The 23724-nt window shown below is 36.8% G+C and overlaps 1 protein-coding gene across 2 annotated transcripts in view; it reads right to left on the minus strand.

Annotated features, from left to right (window-relative positions):
* The window catches only part of flnba (filamin B a), an 83760-nt gene that overhangs the window by 33745 nt on the left and 26291 nt on the right, over positions 1-23724 (minus strand). For both annotated transcript variants that reach the window (XM_079857054.1, XM_079857053.1), the window contains exons 2-16: positions 16841-17089; positions 15915-16012; positions 13041-13188; positions 11386-11579; positions 10463-10625; positions 10188-10388; positions 7593-7730; positions 6431-6557; positions 3310-3446; positions 3008-3201; positions 2367-2480; positions 2135-2278; positions 571-694; positions 236-396; positions 60-150 (exon numbers count right to left, since the gene is read on the minus strand). In XM_079857054.1, coding sequence (XP_079713180.1) covers positions 60-150; positions 236-396; positions 571-694; positions 2135-2278; positions 2367-2480; positions 3008-3201; positions 3310-3446; positions 6431-6557; positions 7593-7730; positions 10188-10388; positions 10463-10625; positions 11386-11579; positions 13041-13188; positions 15915-16012; positions 16841-17089 — 2283 coding nt within the window. The remainder of the gene's footprint in view (positions 1-59; positions 151-235; positions 397-570; positions 695-2134; positions 2279-2366; positions 2481-3007; positions 3202-3309; positions 3447-6430; positions 6558-7592; positions 7731-10187; positions 10389-10462; positions 10626-11385; positions 11580-13040; positions 13189-15914; positions 16013-16840; positions 17090-23724) is intronic.

Genomic DNA, 23724 nt, shown 5'->3' on the forward strand with positions numbered 1-23724 from the left:
ACATGAGTCATCCAATTAAACCCAGATTCTTGATAAGATCAAACCTTTTAACAACAAACCTGCTCGGGCGAGTCCTGGTCCCTCTGCTTTCACTTTGGAGGCGTCATGTGAAGGATCCACTTTAACACGGAACGGACTGACCGGAATTTCCTGAATTTTAAATGAACACACCAAACGTTTGTAAAGGGATTCAAAAACTGTTTTTCTTCTACTAATCTCTTTGGTGGTCACTCACTTGATCAGTAAAAAGGACTTTGACTGTGAGCCGTCCCGCTCCAGGAGGAACATATTTGACAGTGATTGTGTCATTGGCATTGGGAATGATGTCAAAATCAACATCCTCTTCCTTCTCACTGATGACATTAGCATCACACTTGATTCCAACACTTACATCACCTGAAAGATAGATTGATATATTGTTTTATTTAATGCTATGTCAGCATCTAAGGCTATTTTCATGGCAAAAAAGTCAATTACAAAAATGCATATTCACCTGAAAGAAAAACCGTGTATAATAATTCACACATGAAATGGCAGTGATTTTTGGTGTACACAGTAAACATGCATTACCTTCTCCAGCTTCGGTGCAGTCCACGGTAAAGTGTGTCGGCTCGTGAGCTTTCAGGCCGGTTCTCTCGATTCCTGGGCCAAACACTTTCACTTTGTGTGGGTGGCTTCCCTTTCCGACATTCACCTACAGGAATAAAGTCTCCTGAATGTTAATTTCAGCAAGTAATGTTACTAGGGAATGAAAAAAACAAAAAACAAAAACACACACACAGCTAAAAGTCTTCATTGCACATTCCGAGAAAGAAAGAAAATAATGCAAATCAAGTCATTTGATGCATTTTCAGGGCATAAAGTTGCTCTGACAAACAATTAGTATTATTAAAGTTAGTATTTGGGACAATTAGTAATTTTTTCCACTTCATTCAAGACAACTGGAAAAATACAAATGAAACTCAAAACTCACATAAATCACACGACGACATTAAAACATATGAAGTATTAGAATTTATTGAAAGTGACATTTTAAAAACATGCATTCAGTCATGAATCAAACACTTAAATGCTTTATGAAAGTCCCTTTTCCCCTCCGCACACATTAACATGTTAGTACTTCGCTTGAACGCTGCATTTTTCCAGAGTCTTTGACATTTAGTGTTTGCATGAGCAGTCAAGCAAAAGCAACTTCTATTCTTTAAACTACGCAGTGAGTTTGCTTTGTGAAATGGACTGTGAGGACCACAAAAGCCTGATTATAGAGTGACATGAACAAATGTTCACGTTGAACTCTGTAACACTATACTTATAAAGGAGCACTCCTTCATACATCCATGCATGCACATTTATCATTATTAGTTCAGTCATAATGTTCTTTGTTATTTATTATAAATAAATAATTTCTATATTAAATCAAGTTTGATAGTTTTTTTCAGTTTCATTCTTGACTTCTGGAAAAAAGCAACTCTGCTTGCAAACACCACAATACAACATTTTACAATCATCGAAGTAGTCAGTGTTGTTATAATCTAATACAATTTCCTACTGTGCAAAATTATTATGTCTGAAAATAACTTTCAAATCACAAATATACTGATTTTTGTGCTTTTGTAGTAACAAGCAATAATGGACGATTCTCTTATTGAGAGATAAAACAGATGAAAAGAAAAGTTTTAAAATAAGTCATTAAATTTTGTCTGATTTCTGATTAAAAATGTAATTATGTAGCAAAAAATATATGTTTGCCAGTATTAAAAAAAACAAAATACAGCGCTTTTGCTCATCATGCTTATCTTAAGAAACATGCAATGTAATAACAAATTAGCACTAGTAAACATGTTTTGTAATCATTTATCCTTGCGTTTTATATCCTAAAGCCAGATCACCAATGTGATGAACCACATTAAGCTTAAAAAAACAAAATGAACAGCTGAAATTATTTGACAGAAAAGCAGCGGCGCTCCATAACGAAGGTGGTTATGACGATGACAGGTTTATATGTGGCAGTCGGAGTGTTAAGAGCATCAGCTTTAGTTAGTATGATAAGCTCCTCTACGGTGTTAGTACCGACAGCTGAAGTCTCCTTTGTGTGTGTGTCAGCGGTTATGACCTCTGACTCTGTTGGTCTTACCCTGAAGGGGCTGTTGGGAACACTGACCCCTCCCCAGGTCACAGCCAGCGTGTGCTTGATGGCGGAGGTCGGTGTGTATGAGCAGGAGTAGACGTTATCTCCTTTACTCTTCACCTTCACATCGATGGGGACGCCATTTGCATCCTGGGAAAACAAACCACATTAAAATGCACCATGGGTAAAGGTTCGACTCATTCAGTGCACACACTCATTAGCTGATGCTCCATCAAACCTGTGCTATGATTTTCAGGGGTCCGTTTCCCGCATCTCGGGCCTCGACGGTGAACTCAACGGGCTTGTTTATGATACAGCCGGACTTCTCCAATCCCGGTCCGTAAGCCCTGACCTACAAACACGGCAAGAACATTTGAGAAAAACAATACATGCATACCTGACAACTTAAATGCATGTCAAAGTACTGCATTTTGTGTTTGCTGGGTTTTGTTTGCACTATTTGTACTAAATAAAAAAATAAAAAATGTATATATATATATATATATATATATATATATATAGCATTTTTGGGAGGAGATTTTTTGCGTTTTAAATAAATATTAAAATTAACAATTAAAAAAACAAACATTTATATAGATTACATTGAGGATTGAGAATCCTTTGAGAATAATATAACCACAATTATTGCAATTTTTAAAAAATATTATTGAAATTGTGGCAGTGTAGTACCAACTCTAATAATAAAAAAAAAATTACTAAAGAGGATCACTAATAATAATTACAAAAAGTCAAAAAAAAATAAAAAAATCAGGATATACTATAATATTGAGAAATTGTGGTGGAAATGTGCTTAATTGTCATGAAAATAATGTCCTTTTTTATATGGTGCATATATGTGAAGTAAATGAGTTTTTTTACCTGGTTGGGGTTGTTGGCTTTGTTATCAGGGACGATGTAGGCCATGAAGGGACTGTCTTCGATGTCTTCATCATCACACATGACATGGACGGCGTACTCGCCCGATTCAGTGGGCCAGTACTTCACATTACACGAGCCGTCATTCTGATCTTCACACTCAATCCGGGCCTGAGACGGACCCTCGATGGCGAAGCCTACAGAAATAAAGTGTTTAGATCATAGGCTGGGGACTCCTGAGCTAAATGAGTCTACAGTAAATGTCTAAGCTGATCTGATGTGGAAAAAAGCTCCTGTAATCTCACCGAGGACTCCGATGTCAGTCCCGATAGATTCGGCCACGAAGTCCGCAGACTTTCCCACACTGCCTCCCTCCAGACCCGGTCCCCACGCACGGATCTTCTGGGGCCCGGCTTCATTGCCCACCTGAACCTCGAAAGGGCTGGACACAAGAAAACGTCACATATGTACATATATACACACACACACACATATATACACAGTGAGTTCATGTTCAGACAAGACTTCAATACAAAAATCAAAAGAAAATTTTTTTTTTTTATATTTTGCATAAGCATATTGTAGGACCTTTAAGATGTCATGCATTTAATTTGTGAAAAACATGACATTATTTCTGGGAAAATAAGCAAATTGATAAATATTTTATGTAATGCAAATTTTTTGCAATCCATGCACTGCAGATTTAAACAATTAAATAAATTAAAAATAAATAAAAAAACATTTAAATAAACATTAAGAATTTAAATAAAAAAATAGAATGAAAACCTGAGAATTATAAGAATTACATAAATGTTATGCAATTCTTTAGAACATTTAAATTGTAGCAATGTGTAAATATATGCAAACAAAAAAAGAGATTTAAATGTAAACGATGAGAAAAACTGTTTGAGAAAAATATCAGAAAAAAAAAGATCAGAAAAAACAGAATACAATAACAATGAGAATTTTGAGGAAATGTCATGAAAATGAAGCAAAATTGCAGAAAATCTCATTGGTCCTAAAAAAAACCCCACTAGTGTCTATGCAAAATATAATGTTATCTTCCTAATTTGAGGTGAAATGGTCTGAAAGAATACTATAAACACCAGCAAAATGTTCAATATTCGACAATATTATTATCATTGTTAAAAAGGGCTGAACACAATTATTAATATTCAACAATATTATTGATTTGGCTGCACTGACACTATTGGAAGAGAACTGGACGATGCAGAACTGAACTAATTTAATAATTGATGATCTTTAAAACTGAACTGAATCTACACTAAACGATGACACTACTGTTATCACGATGAAGCTGCTTTGAAACACTCTGTACTGTATAAAGCACTATAGAAATAAAGATGACTTGACAGTTTAAATCCCCAAATGCCCATTATGTGTCAAATGAGCATATATCTAAACACCTTATTTAAACAAATGTGTGTGAACCTGACAGCTTTAGCGGCACATGCAGTTTGAGGGAATGTTCCATTTCAGATCCGACCACACGTCATAAATCTGCGCTCTGACTCTACGTTACCGGAAACCTCCCATCAAAAAGAGTTTGTGTTAATAGAAGCAACCTCAGCGGGGCGAATATTTAACTTTAACAGGGGTCACGTCTCAGTTTCCCCGCCGTGTCTGAGTGTAAGACTGAGGTCCAGGTGAACAGGAGGGTGATTGTGTTAACGCGAGTCTCTTTCACTCAGCCATTTAGTCTCCAGTGATCTGATTGGCCGACACCCCGGCATGCATGTGATCACCAGAAAGCGTCCATCTGCACGTTAACACCACAGGCCACACACAGTGCAGTCTTATAAAACCTCAAAAAAATGCGAAAAACATCTAAAAAAGGTGCATTTTTAGTGCTCCAGCCGCTTTATAAAAAACAAGCATGTTCTCACGCTGAGCGAAAACAAATCCAACTGAAAACGCAGCTGTCACTTCCGTTCCACAGTGTGTTAAATAAGATGTTTACTCTATATGGTCCACATTCATCAGCCGGCTCATGAATGTGATTAAACATCTACACGGATTAGTGCACGCGACGCCCGTCTCCTGGTGGTCTCGTCTCTCGTGTGACGCAGCGTTTCCAGAGCTCTAACAAACACTCACACAGGAGAGCATGTCGTCATGCTGGCTTCCAGAGCCAAGGGTTACACACTAATGAGTCTTCCTGGCAGTGGACACCAGCTACATATCATACTAGCGGTGCGCGGCATGACCAAAACCTCATACGATTACAAAAATAAAATTATTCAAGCTGTGATGTTATTTTTACTGGAAATTCAACCCCGGTATATTTCAAATATTTTGCACCAGTGTTATTATTGATATACAATAATGGTATTTAGTAATATTTTAAATGAGCTTTCATTTTTATGTTATCAGTTTCTTTTTAGTTTGTTTTAGATATTTTTATGTGCTTTTGTCATTTTTATAATTGTATTTATTTCGATTTAGCTTTAATTCATTATTTTTTTAGTTTGAGTGATTTTATAAAATGGAAGCTCGTTTCTGCAGGGAATAAAAAATAAAAATGTAATTGCCACTCGACTTCTCGGAATTGCACAATAGCGAGTTATATCTCACAATTCTGAGAAAAAAAATGTTTTGGAATGGCGACTTGACTTCTCAGAATTGCACAATTCCTAGTTATATCTCACAATTCTGAGAAAAAATTGTGAATAAAAAGAATTGAGAGATAAAAAGTCACAATTACCTCTTATTACACGATGAAAACAAGCTTCCATAATTGTAGTACTTTGAAATAAAACAAGTTAAAGGCAACATTTATAATTAATTTATTTTTAGGTTTTCATCTAATATTTATATGATATCTTATTTCAGCTTTTTTCCAATAAAGGAAAACATTTGAAGGTTTAGGTAACAATAATATAACTTTTTGTCCTTACATTATATCTACTTTTCATAACCCACTGAATTAAACACTATACAAATGAAGTCATACTCCGTCATAGTCTTACATGATACTCAACATTAAACCCTTTCAGATGTACAAACAAGCCTTTTGCAATCAGAAAAATTCCCTGATGATCCTTAAATGGAAAAATTTAAATACAATAAATCCAATCTTTATTCAAATCACAGAACATGCACCAACTATCTATAACACGGTCTGTTCTGACTTAGACCAAACACACACATTTACCCCAAACCTCATCTGTTTATATACGGCTTTGCCTTTATACCTAAACAATCCTGATCAGATTTATCCGGTTGGCAGCTCTAAATAACACTGAGAACATCTGGAGCTGATCCGGTTCAACACGATTGGTAGCACTACACACTACGACTGCATTTGATCAGATTTCTCTGACCTCAATGGTCTCGTATGTGAAGTCGCTCTGGCCTTAAATGTAAAAGCGGCACGAGTTTGTGATTGGTTCAGGAGATGCTCACCTCTTGGGAATGTGCTGTCCGGCCCAGGTGATGGTGACGGTGTATTTGCCAGGTGTGTGTGGATAGTATTCATATGCGTAAACACCATCTGAGACGTCCTTCTGTTTCACAGGCTCCTCTAGACCTTCTGCAAGAGAACAAAAAACATGTACAATTCAATCACAAACTATTAGAGAAGAATAAGAGAGATCAGGACGTTAATATCCCCTGCATTTTCTCCATAGATACTTTACTATAAATCACACACTGAAGATTATAATGATAAATCGGGATCATTTTTGCTCAAAGCCCCTTCGAGTCCAGTGCAAATTCCAAAGAGATAAACTTGAGTCATAGTTATAGTCGGGGTCAGTGAAGCATCTGTGACCCGGTCGGGTCGTTAATCTCAGTCAGTGAAGCTGACGTTTGACCCGCTGATGTAAATCGATATGGGTAGCTGGTGCCATCTGGGCTAAAGAGTCTGGGAAACCCTCCCTGCTCACTCTAAATACACAATCAACATGAAAAAGTGCCATGCTAATAACATGTTCATTTATTACCAAAGATTAATAGGGCAGGAGACATCGGGAGGGATATTTCACCACTGGAAAGATGAATGTGTATTTAAATTGGGTAATTTATGTAGCAGAAATTATTTTAGAAGTTGGTGCCTTCTAGACTGAGAAAAGCCAGAAAATGTATTTTTGGCTCATGCTGATGAAAGACAACAACTCCCAGAATGCACTTGCTTCGCTGCCCTACGAGGACACTCCCAAGCCACGCCTACCGGTTACAGAGTGCAGTGTCGGGAGAAATGATACAGCTAGGCTACTAGTGACTCGAAACTGAAAAGACGGCGTTTTATCGTGAGATCCCCCTATGGGCGGGTTGAAGACATGCGGGACGAGCTCCTCCTACTGGCTGGAGTCTCTCGCCTCTGGACAAAAAAGCCTCTGATGATGAAGCTAAATGAAGATTTTTACGTCATCTGAGTTTTTTTTCCAGACACACAATACAGAAATCTCTCGTCTCAGGGGGACATGAGGGAGGGAAGCACGGTCACTCAAAAATACTACCGGGTTTCTACTTTAAAGTATCCCTTTAAAGAAAGGAAAATTGTGTGGTCAATGGCTCTGTGTTGAATCAACCAGAAACTTCTTTATTTTGCTATATGGTTACTCACTGGGTCCTTTAACTGTGACCTTCAGATCTCCACTTCCAGCGTTACGAGTGTCCACCTTAAAATCGGCCACCTGTCGTGTCCGCACACCTCGGGGCTGCAGACCTCGTCCAGTGGCACGACACGCACCGGGAACAGACGCTGAAACACACAACACATGACGAGCCACTGATTTATTCAACATTAAAGTCAATTATTAATGCGCAAAAACTAATAGAATTATAAATAAATATAAATCTATATAACATACTTTATGTATCTATATATACCTGCATGTATATACTTTTTATAGTATAATTTTTTATATATATAAATAAAAAATATATATGTATATAACATTACATTTTTATATAATTTATAGTCAACATTTGAAGTGGATCAAAAAAGTTCATATATGTGCACGTGTGTATAAAAACGTATGTTATATTTTATATTACATTTAAAAATTATGTGTGCGCGTATATATACACACATACATGCAAAGTTATATAATGCATGTGCTTTATTTTATATATGAAATAAAGTGGTAAAAATGATAGTACAAATACTAAAAAAATACAGTATATAAATATATTCCCTACAATATAATTTCTCTAATTTAAGAACGCGATTAAAGAAAAGCAACATCTTTGCATGTCTGTCTGTCAGCCAATCAGGATCAAGAATCTAAAACATGACGTGGTATAATAAGCTTAAATCAACCAAGCCCCTCCAGAAACCCTCTCTTCTAGAAGCCTGCAGAGCTGCTGTTTTCATCTCAAGCTCCGTGAAATGAAAAATCCTTCTGCGTAATACCAGACATACAATTAAACACTCCATTATTACCCTACCATTATACATTATGAAGTCCTGTAATGTTTCCAGAACACCAGAATAGTGTCCACAGAGAGCGAGCCAAAACCCACATTCAGTGTAATAGCATCTTTGACGGAGACTGAGGTGGATCCCCGCTCTGCTCTCTCATTAGCTTCAGATGTGCGTCAGGGTGGAGCTGGACAGCCGAGTGCCATTGAGACACAAAGCTTCATTCATCCAGAGCTTAAAACACTGGCCGTCGGGACAGAAACACCAATATAGACTCACTTTATGATGTTAAACTCTAAAAATACACCCTGTCAGGAGCACAAACCTAAAGAGTCGTTTGAACATTGATGTTTCATAAAAATTACTGCAAAAAAAACTTAATGCATGTTATTAATTTAATTCTATTTCCAGTTATCTTTTTTCATAGTAGAGTTTTTAGGATTAGGAAATTGTTTTTTCGAACATTGTGTGCACTTAATGGATTTATGAAGCTCTTTAATTTGCTTGTGAAACGTCCTGAAATAACATCTTGCTCTGTAAAAGTAAAAATATCTGTTCAAATGCATGAGCCATTTTCCTGTGGGTCTCGTTTCGGTTTACGGCACATGTGGCTGATTTCCTCGTTCAGTAGTTCACGTGTTCTGGTTCCTGAACTCATGCTCATCAAAACCTGCCCACTACAATTGCTTTAAAAAAAAAATCTAAAAATCAAAAAATGATCGATAGGATCCTATGGGAACACTAAAGCTACTGTCCTTCAAAACCACACAACCATGAATTACAGCGGGAAGAAAAACAGAGCTGATGCATGAAATGAAAAAAGAAAAGTGACTCTTATAGGGCAACATGATCCGGGGAAATATACGGATAAATGCAACTTAAAACAAAGACTCCAGATTTCCACTGTGCTTGAACAATTTGGCGATCATGTATAAAAATGTATATAAAATAATATTACTTAATTTGAGATGCACACAAGACATGACTCGTTGCATTAGGTTTAAAAAAGAAGAAATCATCCAATCCGCATCACAGGATTCAACAATGTTGCAAACAAATTAAACAAATTGCAAAAACAAGCCTGTAAAATCAGGAGCATGATAGCGTTTAACTAACTATACAGGAAAATCAGTTAAAGTTAAAACAGACCCGCTGCACATTACCTGCTTTGGAAAAGCGTTTTCAGGGAAAAGGAATTTGGTGTTTTACAAGGTTTAAAGCATTTAGTGACGCACAGATTCACTAGTCCACGTTGCATTCATGTGCAAGCATGCAGAAAATAGATAAAGTGTAGCAGGGACTGACTGTACAGAATTTCTTTTTGTACCTTCAGAAATAACATCTAAAACAACAAAAAGTGCATGAAAATATTGATATTTGAGTGTCAACTTGTATCTCCAGTTCTAAGCACGGAAAACAAACACCATTTTAACTAAATGGAAATGAAGGCTGACCTTAAATGGCACGACGGGTCAGTTTTAAAGAAGCTGGCGGCATCACACACACACACACCACAAACGAGTGCTCTGGTGAACTGCGGCTATTTTACACACATTTTATAGCGTGTTGCAGAATCCCATAACTACATGCAATTACTAGAGTCTTTCCTTCAGCAACAACACAACCGTATGAGGCAATCCACACGTCCGAGAGCCTAAAACACAGCGCTGATTCGCTTAATTTTACAATTATAACACTGTTTAATGAAAAACACTAATAAACTATTCCATTTCTTGTTCCAACAGTACGTTTAAACTAATTGCACGCTCAGAAAGAGGGCGCTGGGTAAAGTACCTGGGCCGATGGTGACGGTGAAGGGGCTTTTAGGGATGGCGATGCCTCCAAATGTAATGTTGATGATGTGAGGACCAGCCTGCACTGGTTTGTATGTGCAACGGAAGACGCTTTCACCCTTGTCCTCCATGATGGCCTCCACAGTGTTTTTATTACCCAGAGGGTCTTTAATGACGGCGGTCACGTCACCCACTCCGGCACCTGATTAACACAGAGACTTCAACACTTGTTTTCTGTAAGAAAATGATTCCATAATCAAGTCAGACATGTCAGACCTGCAGTGTAGATGTCGAAGTATGTGGGTTTGTTGGCGACGTTGCCCAACGGCTCCAGTCCGGGTCCTTTAGCCGTGACTTTAGTGGGGTCTCCCTGGGCTTTGTCCACGTCCACCTCAAACGGGCTCTTTGGGATTTGCTGTCCAGCAAAAAGCACAGTGACCTGAGGATTGCACAAATAATGTGAGTCTATTTCACAGAGAAGTGAAAGGAAACAGATTTGCCGTCTATTTACATGTTTTTACACATATAACCCTAATATGACTATTATGAAACATGCAAATGTGCTGAACGGGACGACAGCATGGAAAAAACAAAACCGTTTGGACAAGAACAATAGATTCCCAAACGCTGACTTAAAATGCCTCTTCTGCTCACCAAATTTGATCAAAAATACAGTAAAAACAGTAACGATGTGAAATATTACAATTTAAAATAGCCGTTTTCTATATGAATTATATAGTCAATTATAATTTATTCCTGTGATCAAATCTGAATTTTCAGCATCATTACTCCAGTCTTCAGTGTCACATGATCCTTCAGAAATCACTCTAATGTGAGGATTTGATGCTCAAGAAACATTTATGATTATCAATGTTGGAATGAGTTGTTCTGTTTCATATCTTTGTTGAAATCAGGATTCTTTGATGAATTTAAAGCATTTATTTGAAACAAATATTTTGTTAATCACATTTTTTTGATACATTATAAAATGTCTTTACTGTCCCTTTTGATCAATTTAATGCTTCCTTTTAGAATAAAAGTACTAATTCCTTTCTTTTTATATCTGACTAACCCTAAACCTTTGAATGGTAGTGAATCACGTTTTCCACAGGAATATTAAGTAGCAAATTGATGATAATTGTAGACAACAGTCGGACAGGTTGAGAAGCACTGCTTTAGAGTGACGGGTTCACCCTGACCTTGTGCGGTCCCATGACCTGAGGGATGTACGTCACGCTGAAGGTCTTTTTGCCTTCGTTGAGCACAGGTTTGACTTCTTCTCTTCGGCCCTCGGGGTCTTCAACATAGACCATGACCTGCCCTTGCCCCGCGCTGAAGGTGTCCACCGTGAACACAGCCGGACGCATCACCCGGTTCCCGGTCGGCTCAATGCCTGCAAACACACACAGAGCGTGCAAAATTAAAAATCATTCAGGTCTATGCAGATATGAGACTAGGGCTGCACAATTAATCAAATTTGTAATCACGATTACAATTACAGATGCCACAATTATGTAATCATTTAAAGGCGCAATTACAAAAAAAAGTTCACTTACATTATTCTGTGTGCTTAAGATGTGTTTTTCTTTTTACAGCTTATCTTAACGGTTGTTCCCCCCATTGTTTTAATTTTAATGTAACATTATAATACCATGCATATATTTACTTTGGTTTCTTGATATATTTTTATATGACATTTGAGGCTTAAAAGAAAGTTTTTCAGGAAGAGTGTTTTCAGCTTGTTTATTTTGATATAACAACATATGGCATGCAGTGGCTTCAAACAATGGCATAAAGCCATTCAAAACATCATTCAATGTAGCCCAAAAGACAAAATCAAGACTTTAAAAAGTCCCTTTAATCCTCTACTTGTGCAAACCAAATGTTGCATAATTCATGCACAAAAAGAAGCATAAATATTAGATATCATCAGATGTTGGGCAGAACCACAGTGGTCAACACAAACCTGCATTGTCATCAGAAAATGTACTTCGTAATGGTCTAAAAATACTCCTTTTAGGTTTTAGTTTGAGGCAAACCGCATAAACCCCACAAACACACAGGCCCTCTGAGCTCATAAAATACTTTATTTCCAAACAGTGATTCAATTTCTCTACAGGGAACATGTGTGATTTAAGAAACAAGGGCAACTGTGTTGCGTTTAGTTTGTAGTGCTTTCAGAGAGGACATAATCACTTAATGGAAAAATAACATAAATCTGACATTTTCATTCTCTGCTGTAAATCATATGGCTGTTCAAAAACAGAGGTGAAGATTTCCCAAGACCGCAGACGTCACAACCAAAACCTTGTGGCTCATTTTACTAATTTAGGTCACAGAAAATTTGTAGAGGTCACCTCTGGTGTGAGAATCATAACTCTTAAACTCATTAGCCACCGTTTTTACAGCTTAAGCCACATTTACAACAGGTAAGAGGCACACTTCCACTCCATCCATCACAAAACCTGACAGGGCTGAGCTGGATTCACACGCTACTAATGTATACAACCAAACTCAATATTAACAGAACGCAAGAGACATCACAGATCACCACGAGGGAAAATGTTGATCTTAAAAACCATCTCGTCACGCTTCTGTGATCTGAGAAAGTAACGCTCCATTTAAAAGAGGTTGATGAGACTTACAATAACCTGAAACTCTGGAATGACATGGATCTGAATCCGTGTGAATCTATAATCTTAAACATATCTAGGCATTTCGCAGATAACGCTAGGTGTTACTATGCATACATACAAATAAAAACACGAGAGCCGTTTTGTAGATAACGCTGGATGTTACTAGGCAATGCATAAACATGAGAGAACAGGAATATTGGTCAGCTGAAGCGTCTCACCTGGGCCGTACGCGCGCGCCTTCTTTGGGTTGAGTTTGGGTTTGAGAGGGGCGCCGGGCTTCAGTTTGCCTTTCGGGAACTGTGACAAATATGTCATAACTGACTGCTCATCCACACTGGGGTCAATGATCTCCTCTGGAGCGATGACCTGGAACGACAGACAGTGTTGAAGGGGAAGTGATGTGTGGCAAACCGTAAGCGAGACTAGTATGTTGATTCCTGAAGAGTGAAAACAGTTTATAACACAACGGTAGGCTTGAAGTTTGGTGTAATGTGTTGATGCAAACTCTGCAATCGACATGCACCAATGCTACATTTTTCTAACTGTCAATCATTTAACAAACATATGAAGAGTTCAGATGCAAAAGCCTCTGAAGATGCAAGATGCAAATGCAAATGCCATCTGAAATTTTCTTTTAGAACGATCTTTAAATCAAACTTTTAATTTCACTTAAATAGCAATGAAAACTACCTATTAAATTGTCATTTAAGTGAAATTACTGAACTTAAATATACAAGCTTGATAAAAATGATAATTCTATAAGATCATTTCAGATGGCACTTAGAGGATTTTGCATCTGAACTCTTCATATATTCATTACTTCAATGAGATCATTGTTTCTGCCTTAAATTATTACAGTGTTTAAATTAAAGATGTTTTTAGTTAATTGTGATTTTGTATCCACCTTATTCCTGACGAGCTTCCTGCGTTTTGAATTATGGGCGGCACTTCTGGTTTGGGAAACTTCCATTCAAAAAGACTGAAACGAATCTTTTCAAATCATAAGATTGCCCTACAAATAAAGCTGATCCGTCAGTTTGACTCGATTAGCTATCAGTTTTTTCATGTTTTATTTCAGAATAATGTAACACTTGGTATTTTAACGTGACATGTTATAACAAGAATATCTATGGCAAGAGCTCTTTTCAGTCACTGCTTTCTTTTCCTCGAGATTATTTTATTTTTTCCTTTTGCATTTCGCTGTAATAGTATGAAAAAGGTCAACATATAATGCACATTCTTTTCTCCAGATTTAATTTGCGATATATTCCATTAATAATTCACTGGAATGCACAAAGAATCTCTCGTTATTCTCCTCAAATCCTCACGTCTCTTTCCAGGTTTGTTTTCACAGGTAAATATGATTTATTATCTCTCAAAATGACTGAAACCACTTTGAAATAGTATCCCGCAATGCTGAAGTAAATTTTTTTTTTTTTATTAAGGCAACGTATGTTACATAACACAGATTACCACCGTGATATTTAACCGTCCGATTTTGCTGTGGAAAGATTCACGCTTTTGGGGTTATTCATGGTCTGTTGAAAGTACCTCGTTGATGCTTTTACACTTTTAAATGTCATTTTAATGTCCAATGCTTGAAGGGTGAGTAGAATAATGTAATGTCATTGTACACAGTTTATTATAGCGTCCATAGAGCTAGTCTTTCACTGATTGTTTACAGCTTAAGGCGAGACACTACAGGTGAATAGGGTAACATTTTTAACTAGCAGATATCACCATGAAACTTTCCCAGTTGATTACCTACATCAAGAAGAGAAATTTTATTACAAGGTTTCTGTAATTGAATGTTTAAATATGCAAATTATGCATTATCTAATTAAATATGCACCAATTTGCATATATTTAAAAAAACTAAATCTGAGTATTGGATAAAGCCAGGTTCAAAATTCTTCTTTCATTGTGTTCACATATTAGATGGGAAAAAAATTAGAGGGATTTATGGATATCTACTTTTGTTATCCTGTAAATCAGAATATACTGTCAATAGCATTAAAAAATATTTTCGCCTTGTTTTTTTTGGAATAAAATGTTATATAAATCAGGCTAGGAATAATATATTTACAAATCCCTCTGTAAATGTCTTCATAATATAATTAGGTACAAGACTGGAAGGTTTGGTGTGTATATGTGCTACTGAAGTGGAGATTTCAGACTTGGAGTATGAGAGAAAAGTCATTTTGAGAAAACGGGCTTTAAAGATTTATATCAGCCAATGAGATTGCGCATTTAGAGTTAAATCCCCCCCTTTTACTTTCATGATTGGTTGCTGATGAAAAGGAAATGACCATATTTGTATCCAACAGCATTGTGCAGAAGAGAGAGAGCTTTCTAACGGTGTGTGTGATGACAGGGAGCAGCGGGATGATTTACAACGCCAACTTTTGTTGAATTTATGAGAAATCTACAGACGCAAACAGACAAAGTGTAGTAAAATAAAGACTTAAATGTGTATTTCAGACTTTTTTTTCACCACAAGTCTGAAAGACGACATGTTATTGAAGACAAATATCCCAAAATTGACCAGTGAAAAAAAAAAACAATGTTTTTGCTTTCCATGTCTCGCCTTAACGAGTACATATGTACATTTCTGAAATGCATAACTTACCTCTGATAACAGATCACTCTGAATTGTAATGTGGACTCATGCACTTCCTGCAAGCTGCTTTGAAACGACGTGTATTGTGAAAGCGCTTTACAAATAAATGTGAACTGAATTAAATTGAATTAATGAAAAATCTTCTGCTTTACGAGTATAATGAAAATCATGCACATGTAATTGAAGTTGATCAGCGAAACACACGTGTGTTTGCTGAGGAGAGATTGAGGTGTGGTGAGTATCATATTAACTTGGGAGCAAACACAGTGGCTATTACTGATGAATTTGTGTATGCACACCGAACCCAAGCCCCCTATTCTTATCTGAGGATGATATTGAGCGGTTAGCATGAGTGGAGGAAAAGAGAACATGGTATACTTTGCAGAACTGGCATAGCAACAAATTTGTGGCGCCTTAATGCTGATTAAATATCTCATCCTGATGCAAGAGGGGTTAAAGGTCTCAGGCTCACCTGTGGAATTCCCAGCCAATCATCAGCGAGCTGCATGGCCTCCGTGGCGTTTTCCACTGGCTTATTCGAGTCCCAGATCTCCCAGTCAGGACACAGGCCTTAAAAAACAAATTTAAAACTCCTGAACCAAGCATAAGCAATATTTAACAACAGTCAGTCTTGGAAAATACCACTAATGATGCAATATAAGTACTAAATGTGACAGGGATATTGCAAAGCTTGAAGAGTTTTTATAGAATTATCTAATGATTATCATAAAACAAGAAAACATGCACTAAAAGGTCCTGAATAACAAATAAGAATGTATTTAAGTCCCCCTGTGGTGAAAATCAAGCTTTTAAATGTTTTTTATATGTCTGTGTGGTGTTTTTAATATGCTTTAAGACAAACCATGTGTAAATTCATAAGTCGACAGCATTGCTGAGTATTTCCTCCTTAAAACTGCAGTGAACCAAAGACAGTCTCAAAAACACGCTTTGAAATCGCTGGTGTTTCTGGCGTCACAAACTACCTTGTAACCAATCAGATCAACGTGTGGTCGTCAATGAGTGGATCTTTGAGTGGAGGCGGAGCTCATTTGCATATTCATAGAACCACATAATAAATGAGGCATCTAGAGTTACATTAAAGCTATTTTAAAGCATGAATACATTTTTCTTTAAGGAAAAAAACATTTCAAAGTGTCGTTTTGATGATCAAAGATGAGTTTTAATGGATAAAATAATTGACTTTAATGTTTTAAACAACAGAAATGTTTCGCACAAACAGTTCTGGACTTATTCACAGATGTTTTGCAGTCAAATCACTATCTAGATAAACACTGATCAAACGAGCCCAGCTGTCCAATAAACAACAATAGCTGCACGAATGAAAGCATACTAACACCTTTCCCCTCATCTAGAGGATTACGAGCTCTGAATCCTCACCTGGAGCGCAGCTGTCCACCAGAGCACCCAGCGCCCTCCCGTTCCTCCAGTCCTGACTGAAGTTAGTGATGGGAAGGTCCGCCACTTTGTTCTGGATCCAGCCGAGCAGTCTCTGCTTGGGCGTCTGTTTCTTGGCCTCGTCGTCGTCTTCGTCCTCCCAGACGGGCATGGAGATGGAGTAGTGGAGGATCAGGGTCCATATTAGACCGAGGATCAACTTCAGGTTCCCGTCCACAATCGCTTTGCTGTCTGTTGGGATGCAGAAAGGTGGTTAAAAGAATAAGAAATAAGTGCTGAAATCAAAGTGATTAAAAAAAAGCAAATAAATAAAGAACAAACAACTAAACAACTTAAATACATAAGTGACTCAAAGAAACAAATAAAATAATAAAATAAACCAAAAACAAATAAATCAAATAAACAAACATTCAAATAAATAAATAAATAAAATAAAACAAGCAAACAATAAAATAAATAAATAAATAAATAAATAAAATTAATTAATTAATTAATTAATTAATTAATTAAATTAAACAAGCAAACAAAATAAAAAAATAAACATTAAAATGAACAATTTAAATCAAAACAAGCAAACAAAATAAATAAACAAATATTAAAATGAATAATTTAAATAATCAAAACAAACGATCATTATAATCAAATAAAATCAAAAATAAATTCAAATAAACAGATGAATAAATAAATAGATAAAAATAAATAAATAGATAAATAGATAAAAATAAATAAATAGATAAACAGATAAATAAATAAATAGATAAACAGATAAATAAATAAATAGATAAATAGATAAATAAATAAATATATATATATATATATATATATTTTAAATAAAATAAAATAAAATAAAATAAAATAAAAGCAATCAAACACTCAATCAAATAAATAAAATAAAATAAATAAAATAAAAGAATAAACGAGGCAATCAGACAAATAAATGCTGGCTTTAGCAAACATCACTAATGACACAATGTAGAAGTATAAGTGTGACAGGAACACAGTACAGTCTGCAGTGTGTGTGTTATGGGCAATAGTAATGATTTGCCAAAGCAAACAGTGACTAGACTAATAATAAATAGATAAATGGGGGGGGGGGGGGGGGGGTATGTTTGTAAATGACTCAACATTTTATCAATAGCAGAGAGAATGAGATTGTGGGTTGTGCGAGCGGTGCCGGGCAGCACGGAGAACACATCATTACATCAATATTACACAAGTCAGAGAGAGAGGTCAATCTGACTCGCTGGAAACCACCAATCCATGATCTCTGGCTAATCATTTCATACAACAGGTAATAAATCGTTGTTTAAAAGGAATTTATTATACAATTAAAATATCTTGCGCACACCTGAAGAAAATAAACAAGATTGAGATGTGTGTTTAGTTACAGTATGGTCACCAGCACTGAGGCAGAAAGACGGCTTTAGTACACTTGAGATTATTCCAGTACAGACCAAGCTAATGTTTCCAGGAGGAATCACAGCTGTTAGTGACTGTTAACACTCCACACATCATCACGCTCGCGACAAGTCTATTCAGAAGAGCAGACACCGCTGCTCCAAACACTGCTCTTATGTCTGCTGTGCTGTTCTCATGCATGCTCTCCTGCTGAAGGCTGTGTGTGTGTGTGTGTGTGTGTGTGTGTGTGTGTGTGTGTGTGTGTGTGTGTGTGTGTGTGTGTGTGTGTGTGTGTGTGTGTGTGTGTGTGTGTGTGTGTGTGTGTGTGTGTGTGTGTGTGTGTGTGTGTGTGTGTGTGTGTGTGTGTGTGTGTGTGTGTGTGCGCGCGTGTGTATCGACCGCTCCCTCTGCCTCCAGTATCAGTCGTCTTCTGCAAACATCAGGAATGGAGCTGAACTTTAGCACACAGTGGAGCAAAGCCAAAGATCAGGGGAAATCTGACAAGAAACTAAAACTAATCTATCCTGAACTTACAGTTTGGCATTCAGGTTTGTGTCCTGTATGGTTTTATTTATTTGTTTAAAAATATAATATACAACAAAAAACAAAAACTTAATGTACACACATTTCTACTCTCTCTCCCTTATATTATATTATATATTTTTTCAATATTAACATTTTGCTTAAATTAAATAATGCATATCATTTTATACATTATATTTTTAATTGTATATTTTTATATACATTTTTAAAAATGGTGATATTTATATTACATTTATTTCAATGAAAATATAAATGTGTGATATATAAATAAATTAAATAAAAAAGTAATATAAATATTTGTAAAATTCATAAAAATAAACAATTACAAATATAATATTTGATTAAATTAAATGCATAGTTTTATTTAAAATGATTAAATATGCATTTAATCTAATTACGCAAAATTTATATTTTAAAATATATAAAAAACAAATATGATCACATTAGATAAAGTATTTTATAATTTTTTATATATAAATTACATATAAAATTACATAAATATATTACAATTATATATTTATAAATGTATGCATGTATATAATAAGCGTGTGTGTGCGTGCATGTGTGCATATATAAATAGCATATATATTATAGCATATACACACACAAAAAAAGGATTTTCTATCCAGTTAAAAAGATTTTGCTTTTGTTAACTACTGTTTTAATAGTTTGTAGCACAAACGCATGAAACGCAGGACTGACCCAGTGACCGCTCTAAGCTCTATCTGGATCAGTTGATGCCGCCACTGGTGGGACGAGCCAGACGGCTGGAATGTTCTGGCAGGGTTTGAGGAGCCTGGAAACAAGCTCAGTGCCAGACAGGGGTTCAGTGCATCTCTGGACTGCCCAGCATCATTCATTAGCACTGAACAAAACCTTCCCGGCCTCCCGAGGCTCCTGCTTAATGGGATCTCCATAAGGACCTCGCCACAGGGACGCCTCAACAATAGAACCACACGACTGATGGTTCTCTGCATTCAGGCCACAGCAGAATGAAGGTTGCCATGACAGCAAACTCCATGAATAATAGATGAACAGCAGAAAGTTTTGGAAAGTTGCTGAACAAACACACACAGCGCGAGCGTAAACATGGTGTTTAGATGCCGTTCATGCTGGGCTTTAATTGAAATGTAGAGTGATGATACAGTAATGAGGTTTTCCTCGCAACGCAACATAAACAGAACGCCATCTGGGCATGTCATTGTTTCTAGGAGGTCAGTTGAGGAAAGACCAGGAAATTCCAAGGAAAATCCTGCTTGGAAACACACCTACAGAAGAATACTACAAGCATTTCCTACATGACGGGGAATCTGAGATGGTCACTTTAAAGCTGCTTAAGATAACAGGCTGAGGCGAGTGCTTGGAAATACACCAGCACATCTGCGTATCTGTTAGTTTATCCTGCTATTCCATTAGTCTCACTATCAGAAACACTCATTCCAACCGGATGACATCCAACGAGGACAAATCCAAACAGATGGCTAAAACCGTGATTACAAAGTTGTCCAAAATTGTATCCAAACACTGACATAATCCAATTACGAGAACACACAACCGATCATCGCATGTTACACCCAGAAATGAGTCAGTACGATACGAGAGCACAAAACAAACACACATTAAACGTGCGCTTACAGTATTAGTACAAACTGAAGATATAGAGCATCACACACAAGAGAAGTGAATTTACCAAGAAAAACAAGCAAAGCTTGGAGTTAAAGAGGCCAGATTAGAAGTTTTCAGGCTCTACTAGAGCAGGTTTTCCTGCTTGAATGTTGATTATTCTCCTCATATTCTCCATTGTTGCAGCTCCTCTCTTCCCAGTCTGTCAGTAACACTGTTTACTTCCTGTCTCTATGAAGCCCCTCCTTCTGAAAAGCACACTGCTCTGATTGGTCGGATGGAGCGGTGTGTTGTGATTGGGCAAGCTCGTCAAAGTGTGTTTAGGAAATGTCCCACCCCTTTCCATAACCGCCAGTTTAACACACTACTGACCAACTCAACCAGGCCCCGCCCCTTTATTCTGCATATTAATTATTTAAATGAGGAATATTGTGACGTGTTCATTCCCGGAAGAAACTCAAGACTACAATGGAGGCGTTTCAGGGAGTTCAGAAACACTGACACTGATATAGAGAAGAACTCCCGCTGGAGGGACTTTTCATGCTTAAACAGCAACATTTGAAAGTTGAACATGTAAAAGTGCATAGTGGTCCTCTTTAAGATCACACATCAGTACAAATCAAATCACATGAAATATGCATGACCGGTAAAAAAAAAAAAAAAAAAAAAAAAAAGGCAACTTCTAGAACAGGGAGCAACAAGCAGCAATCAGAAGAAAAAAAAAGCATAAATATCTTGCTTTTCTTCATGAATGCATTTACAAAGTTTCGAGAATTAGCATGGGTCAAGTAAGACTTATCAAAGGATATAAAAGCCATGAGCTTCTGGAGCCTGAAGCTTTATTATTGATGTCTCCTTGGGAACTGGCCTGGATAGATCAACAAATGCTTATGAAACCAGTTCCTCCCTGAACGTTATCCTGAAGGGCTGGTCAAAGGTCAAAGGTCAAATCAGTTTTGTTGACTGAAATCCAAATGAACTGCGTTTAATCAAAGCTACTGCTTTTAAAACGGCCATAAATGACTACAGCGTCACTGTTGCGATTTATACGTCTCATTTTGAGATTGATATGCATGTAAATATTGAGTCATTGCAGCTTTATACGGTGGATGACCTTGACCTCTTTAAAATGTCAAAATTGTGAATTTTAATTGCACTTATGTAAAAATCAATGGCAGCAACTCACTAAACTACTCTAAAACAAGTTTGGGACGCATTTCACTCCAAAAATTACACAAAAGAGAAGAAAATGTGCTTTGAATGTAAAGGAAATTAATAATTTCATGACTTCATGTAATTATAATAACAAAAATGTAATATTTATTATTAAAGCAGTGTAATGTAAATAAATCAAATATGTATTTTTTGTATTACCACTTTTAATGTATGATTTACGCCAATTTAAACACTTGTTGTACAGTTATTTACAGTTAAACATACTATTAAAATCTGAATCTTTTGAGAATCATAAAGAACAATGGGAATTGCAAAAGACACCATAACATACTTAAGTTTCATGACAATTATGCACACAATGTCCAGTAGAATTGTGGGGTGAAATGTGACCATGCAAAGTCAATTAAGCAAGAAATGATATAGTCTTTCTCGTTCTGACTGCCAAATGTAAGAGGCCGAGGACGTAACCCTGCTGCACGCCACACGGCTCACGCAATGCAAAACCTCAATGTATTCTCAGAGCTGCAACCTCCTGTAAATCATTGCTCCATTATTTCATTCTTTCCCCTCGCTGGCGTGTCTCCCGTGGCTCTGCTTCCATGAGATTAGGTGAGAAAAAGAGGCACAGGCAGCAGATTTCCTCAGGGCGGGTCTCCTAAACCCAACGAACCATTACACCAGCCGCTCTCTCGAGCCTGAGACACACGATTCACCCACAAACCCCGAGAGCATGTGGGCTCCGCTTCCTCAGATCTCTCTAGAAGAAGGTTCGGGGTAATCTGAGGTTTTCCATTCACTTATCAAGAGTTAAAACAAGACATGGACACACAAGTATTGAGATCGTCCTGCGGGCACATGGAAAAGGTCAGAATGATAAAGGAGACAAGCCCTGAATTTTCCACCAGCATATATGAAAATAAGCCATGATGATCAGATTCATCAAAGACCACTGGTCAAAAAAAGGGGAAATTTATAGTTCATTGAGATTTTTCAAAAGAAACGAGATGAGTTGAACCTGTCAAAGTTAAGCCTGGCCGTCTGACAACGGGCACATGCGAGAGAGGTACATCTGGAAATGCGTTTGAGTAACGCCGAGGCCTGCGAACACACAGAAGACTCCACCCATACAGCCGTCATACAGGATCTCTGTTCCCTCAACGGCCACAGCCTGATGAAACGCAAGATTACAAGAGGCTTGGGAAAGAGAAAACTGCCCAGAAACAGAAAGAAATCCAGTTAAGTTGAGCTGAATCTCACCAAACCTGTCAGGATCCTGTCCAACACCCCAAAAAAGGGGAAAAAAACCTTGAAATAATATTTGTAATCTATATTTTTTGTAATTATTTTGTAATTATTTATTTTTTATAATCTTCAAAACACACACAGTGTATACACATACATGCATACATATATATGCACATACATATATGCACACATTCATACGTACGTACACACATTAATTATGTCATGGTAGTATTGTATTTACTACAATTTATGCATCTAATAAAACATTGAACATCTGGATGCAAGGATCATTTGAATTTTAGGGGGAAATATGCTTTAAGTATCATGAAAAATAATGGCCAAAATGCACACACAAAAAAATGCATAAACTATCAATCATATAAATAATATTAGTATTAAGATACTTTTATTAGTGGTGCTTATCAAAGGACAAAGTATTATTATTACGATTATTATAATTATTATTTCAAAACTGATTTCCCCTCCCCTTGTTTAGGAATGAAATGCTCCAGAAATGAATGTTCTCATGAAATTCAACTGGGTATCGAATTATTTGAGTGTCTGTCAGGCTGACAAGAGTCCATCAGTATCACTGAAACTAAAAACAGTAATTTCTTTTTAAAGAAGCACCAGGTGATCAACCAAGAATCCAGGTGACCGTCAATGGAGTTCTTTCACCAACATCCGCCTGTATATTTAGAGATAAATGATTAAGGAAACAAGTTCAATGCTTGTGCTGGGTAACCATGGTGATGAAGCAAACAGAAACACAACAACACTAGAGGAAGAGGGGGGAGGCAGGACCGGTTTCAGACAATCCATCTCTTATCGCCAAAGAGACACATTTATGAATTTATGAGCCAGTGCATGTCTTGCAAGCT

The sequence above is a fragment of the Squalius cephalus genome (genome assembly GCF_949319135.1).
Source record: "Squalius cephalus genome assembly, chromosome: 22".
In the NCBI taxonomy this organism is placed as follows: Eukaryota; Metazoa; Chordata; class Actinopteri; order Cypriniformes; family Leuciscidae; genus Squalius; species Squalius cephalus.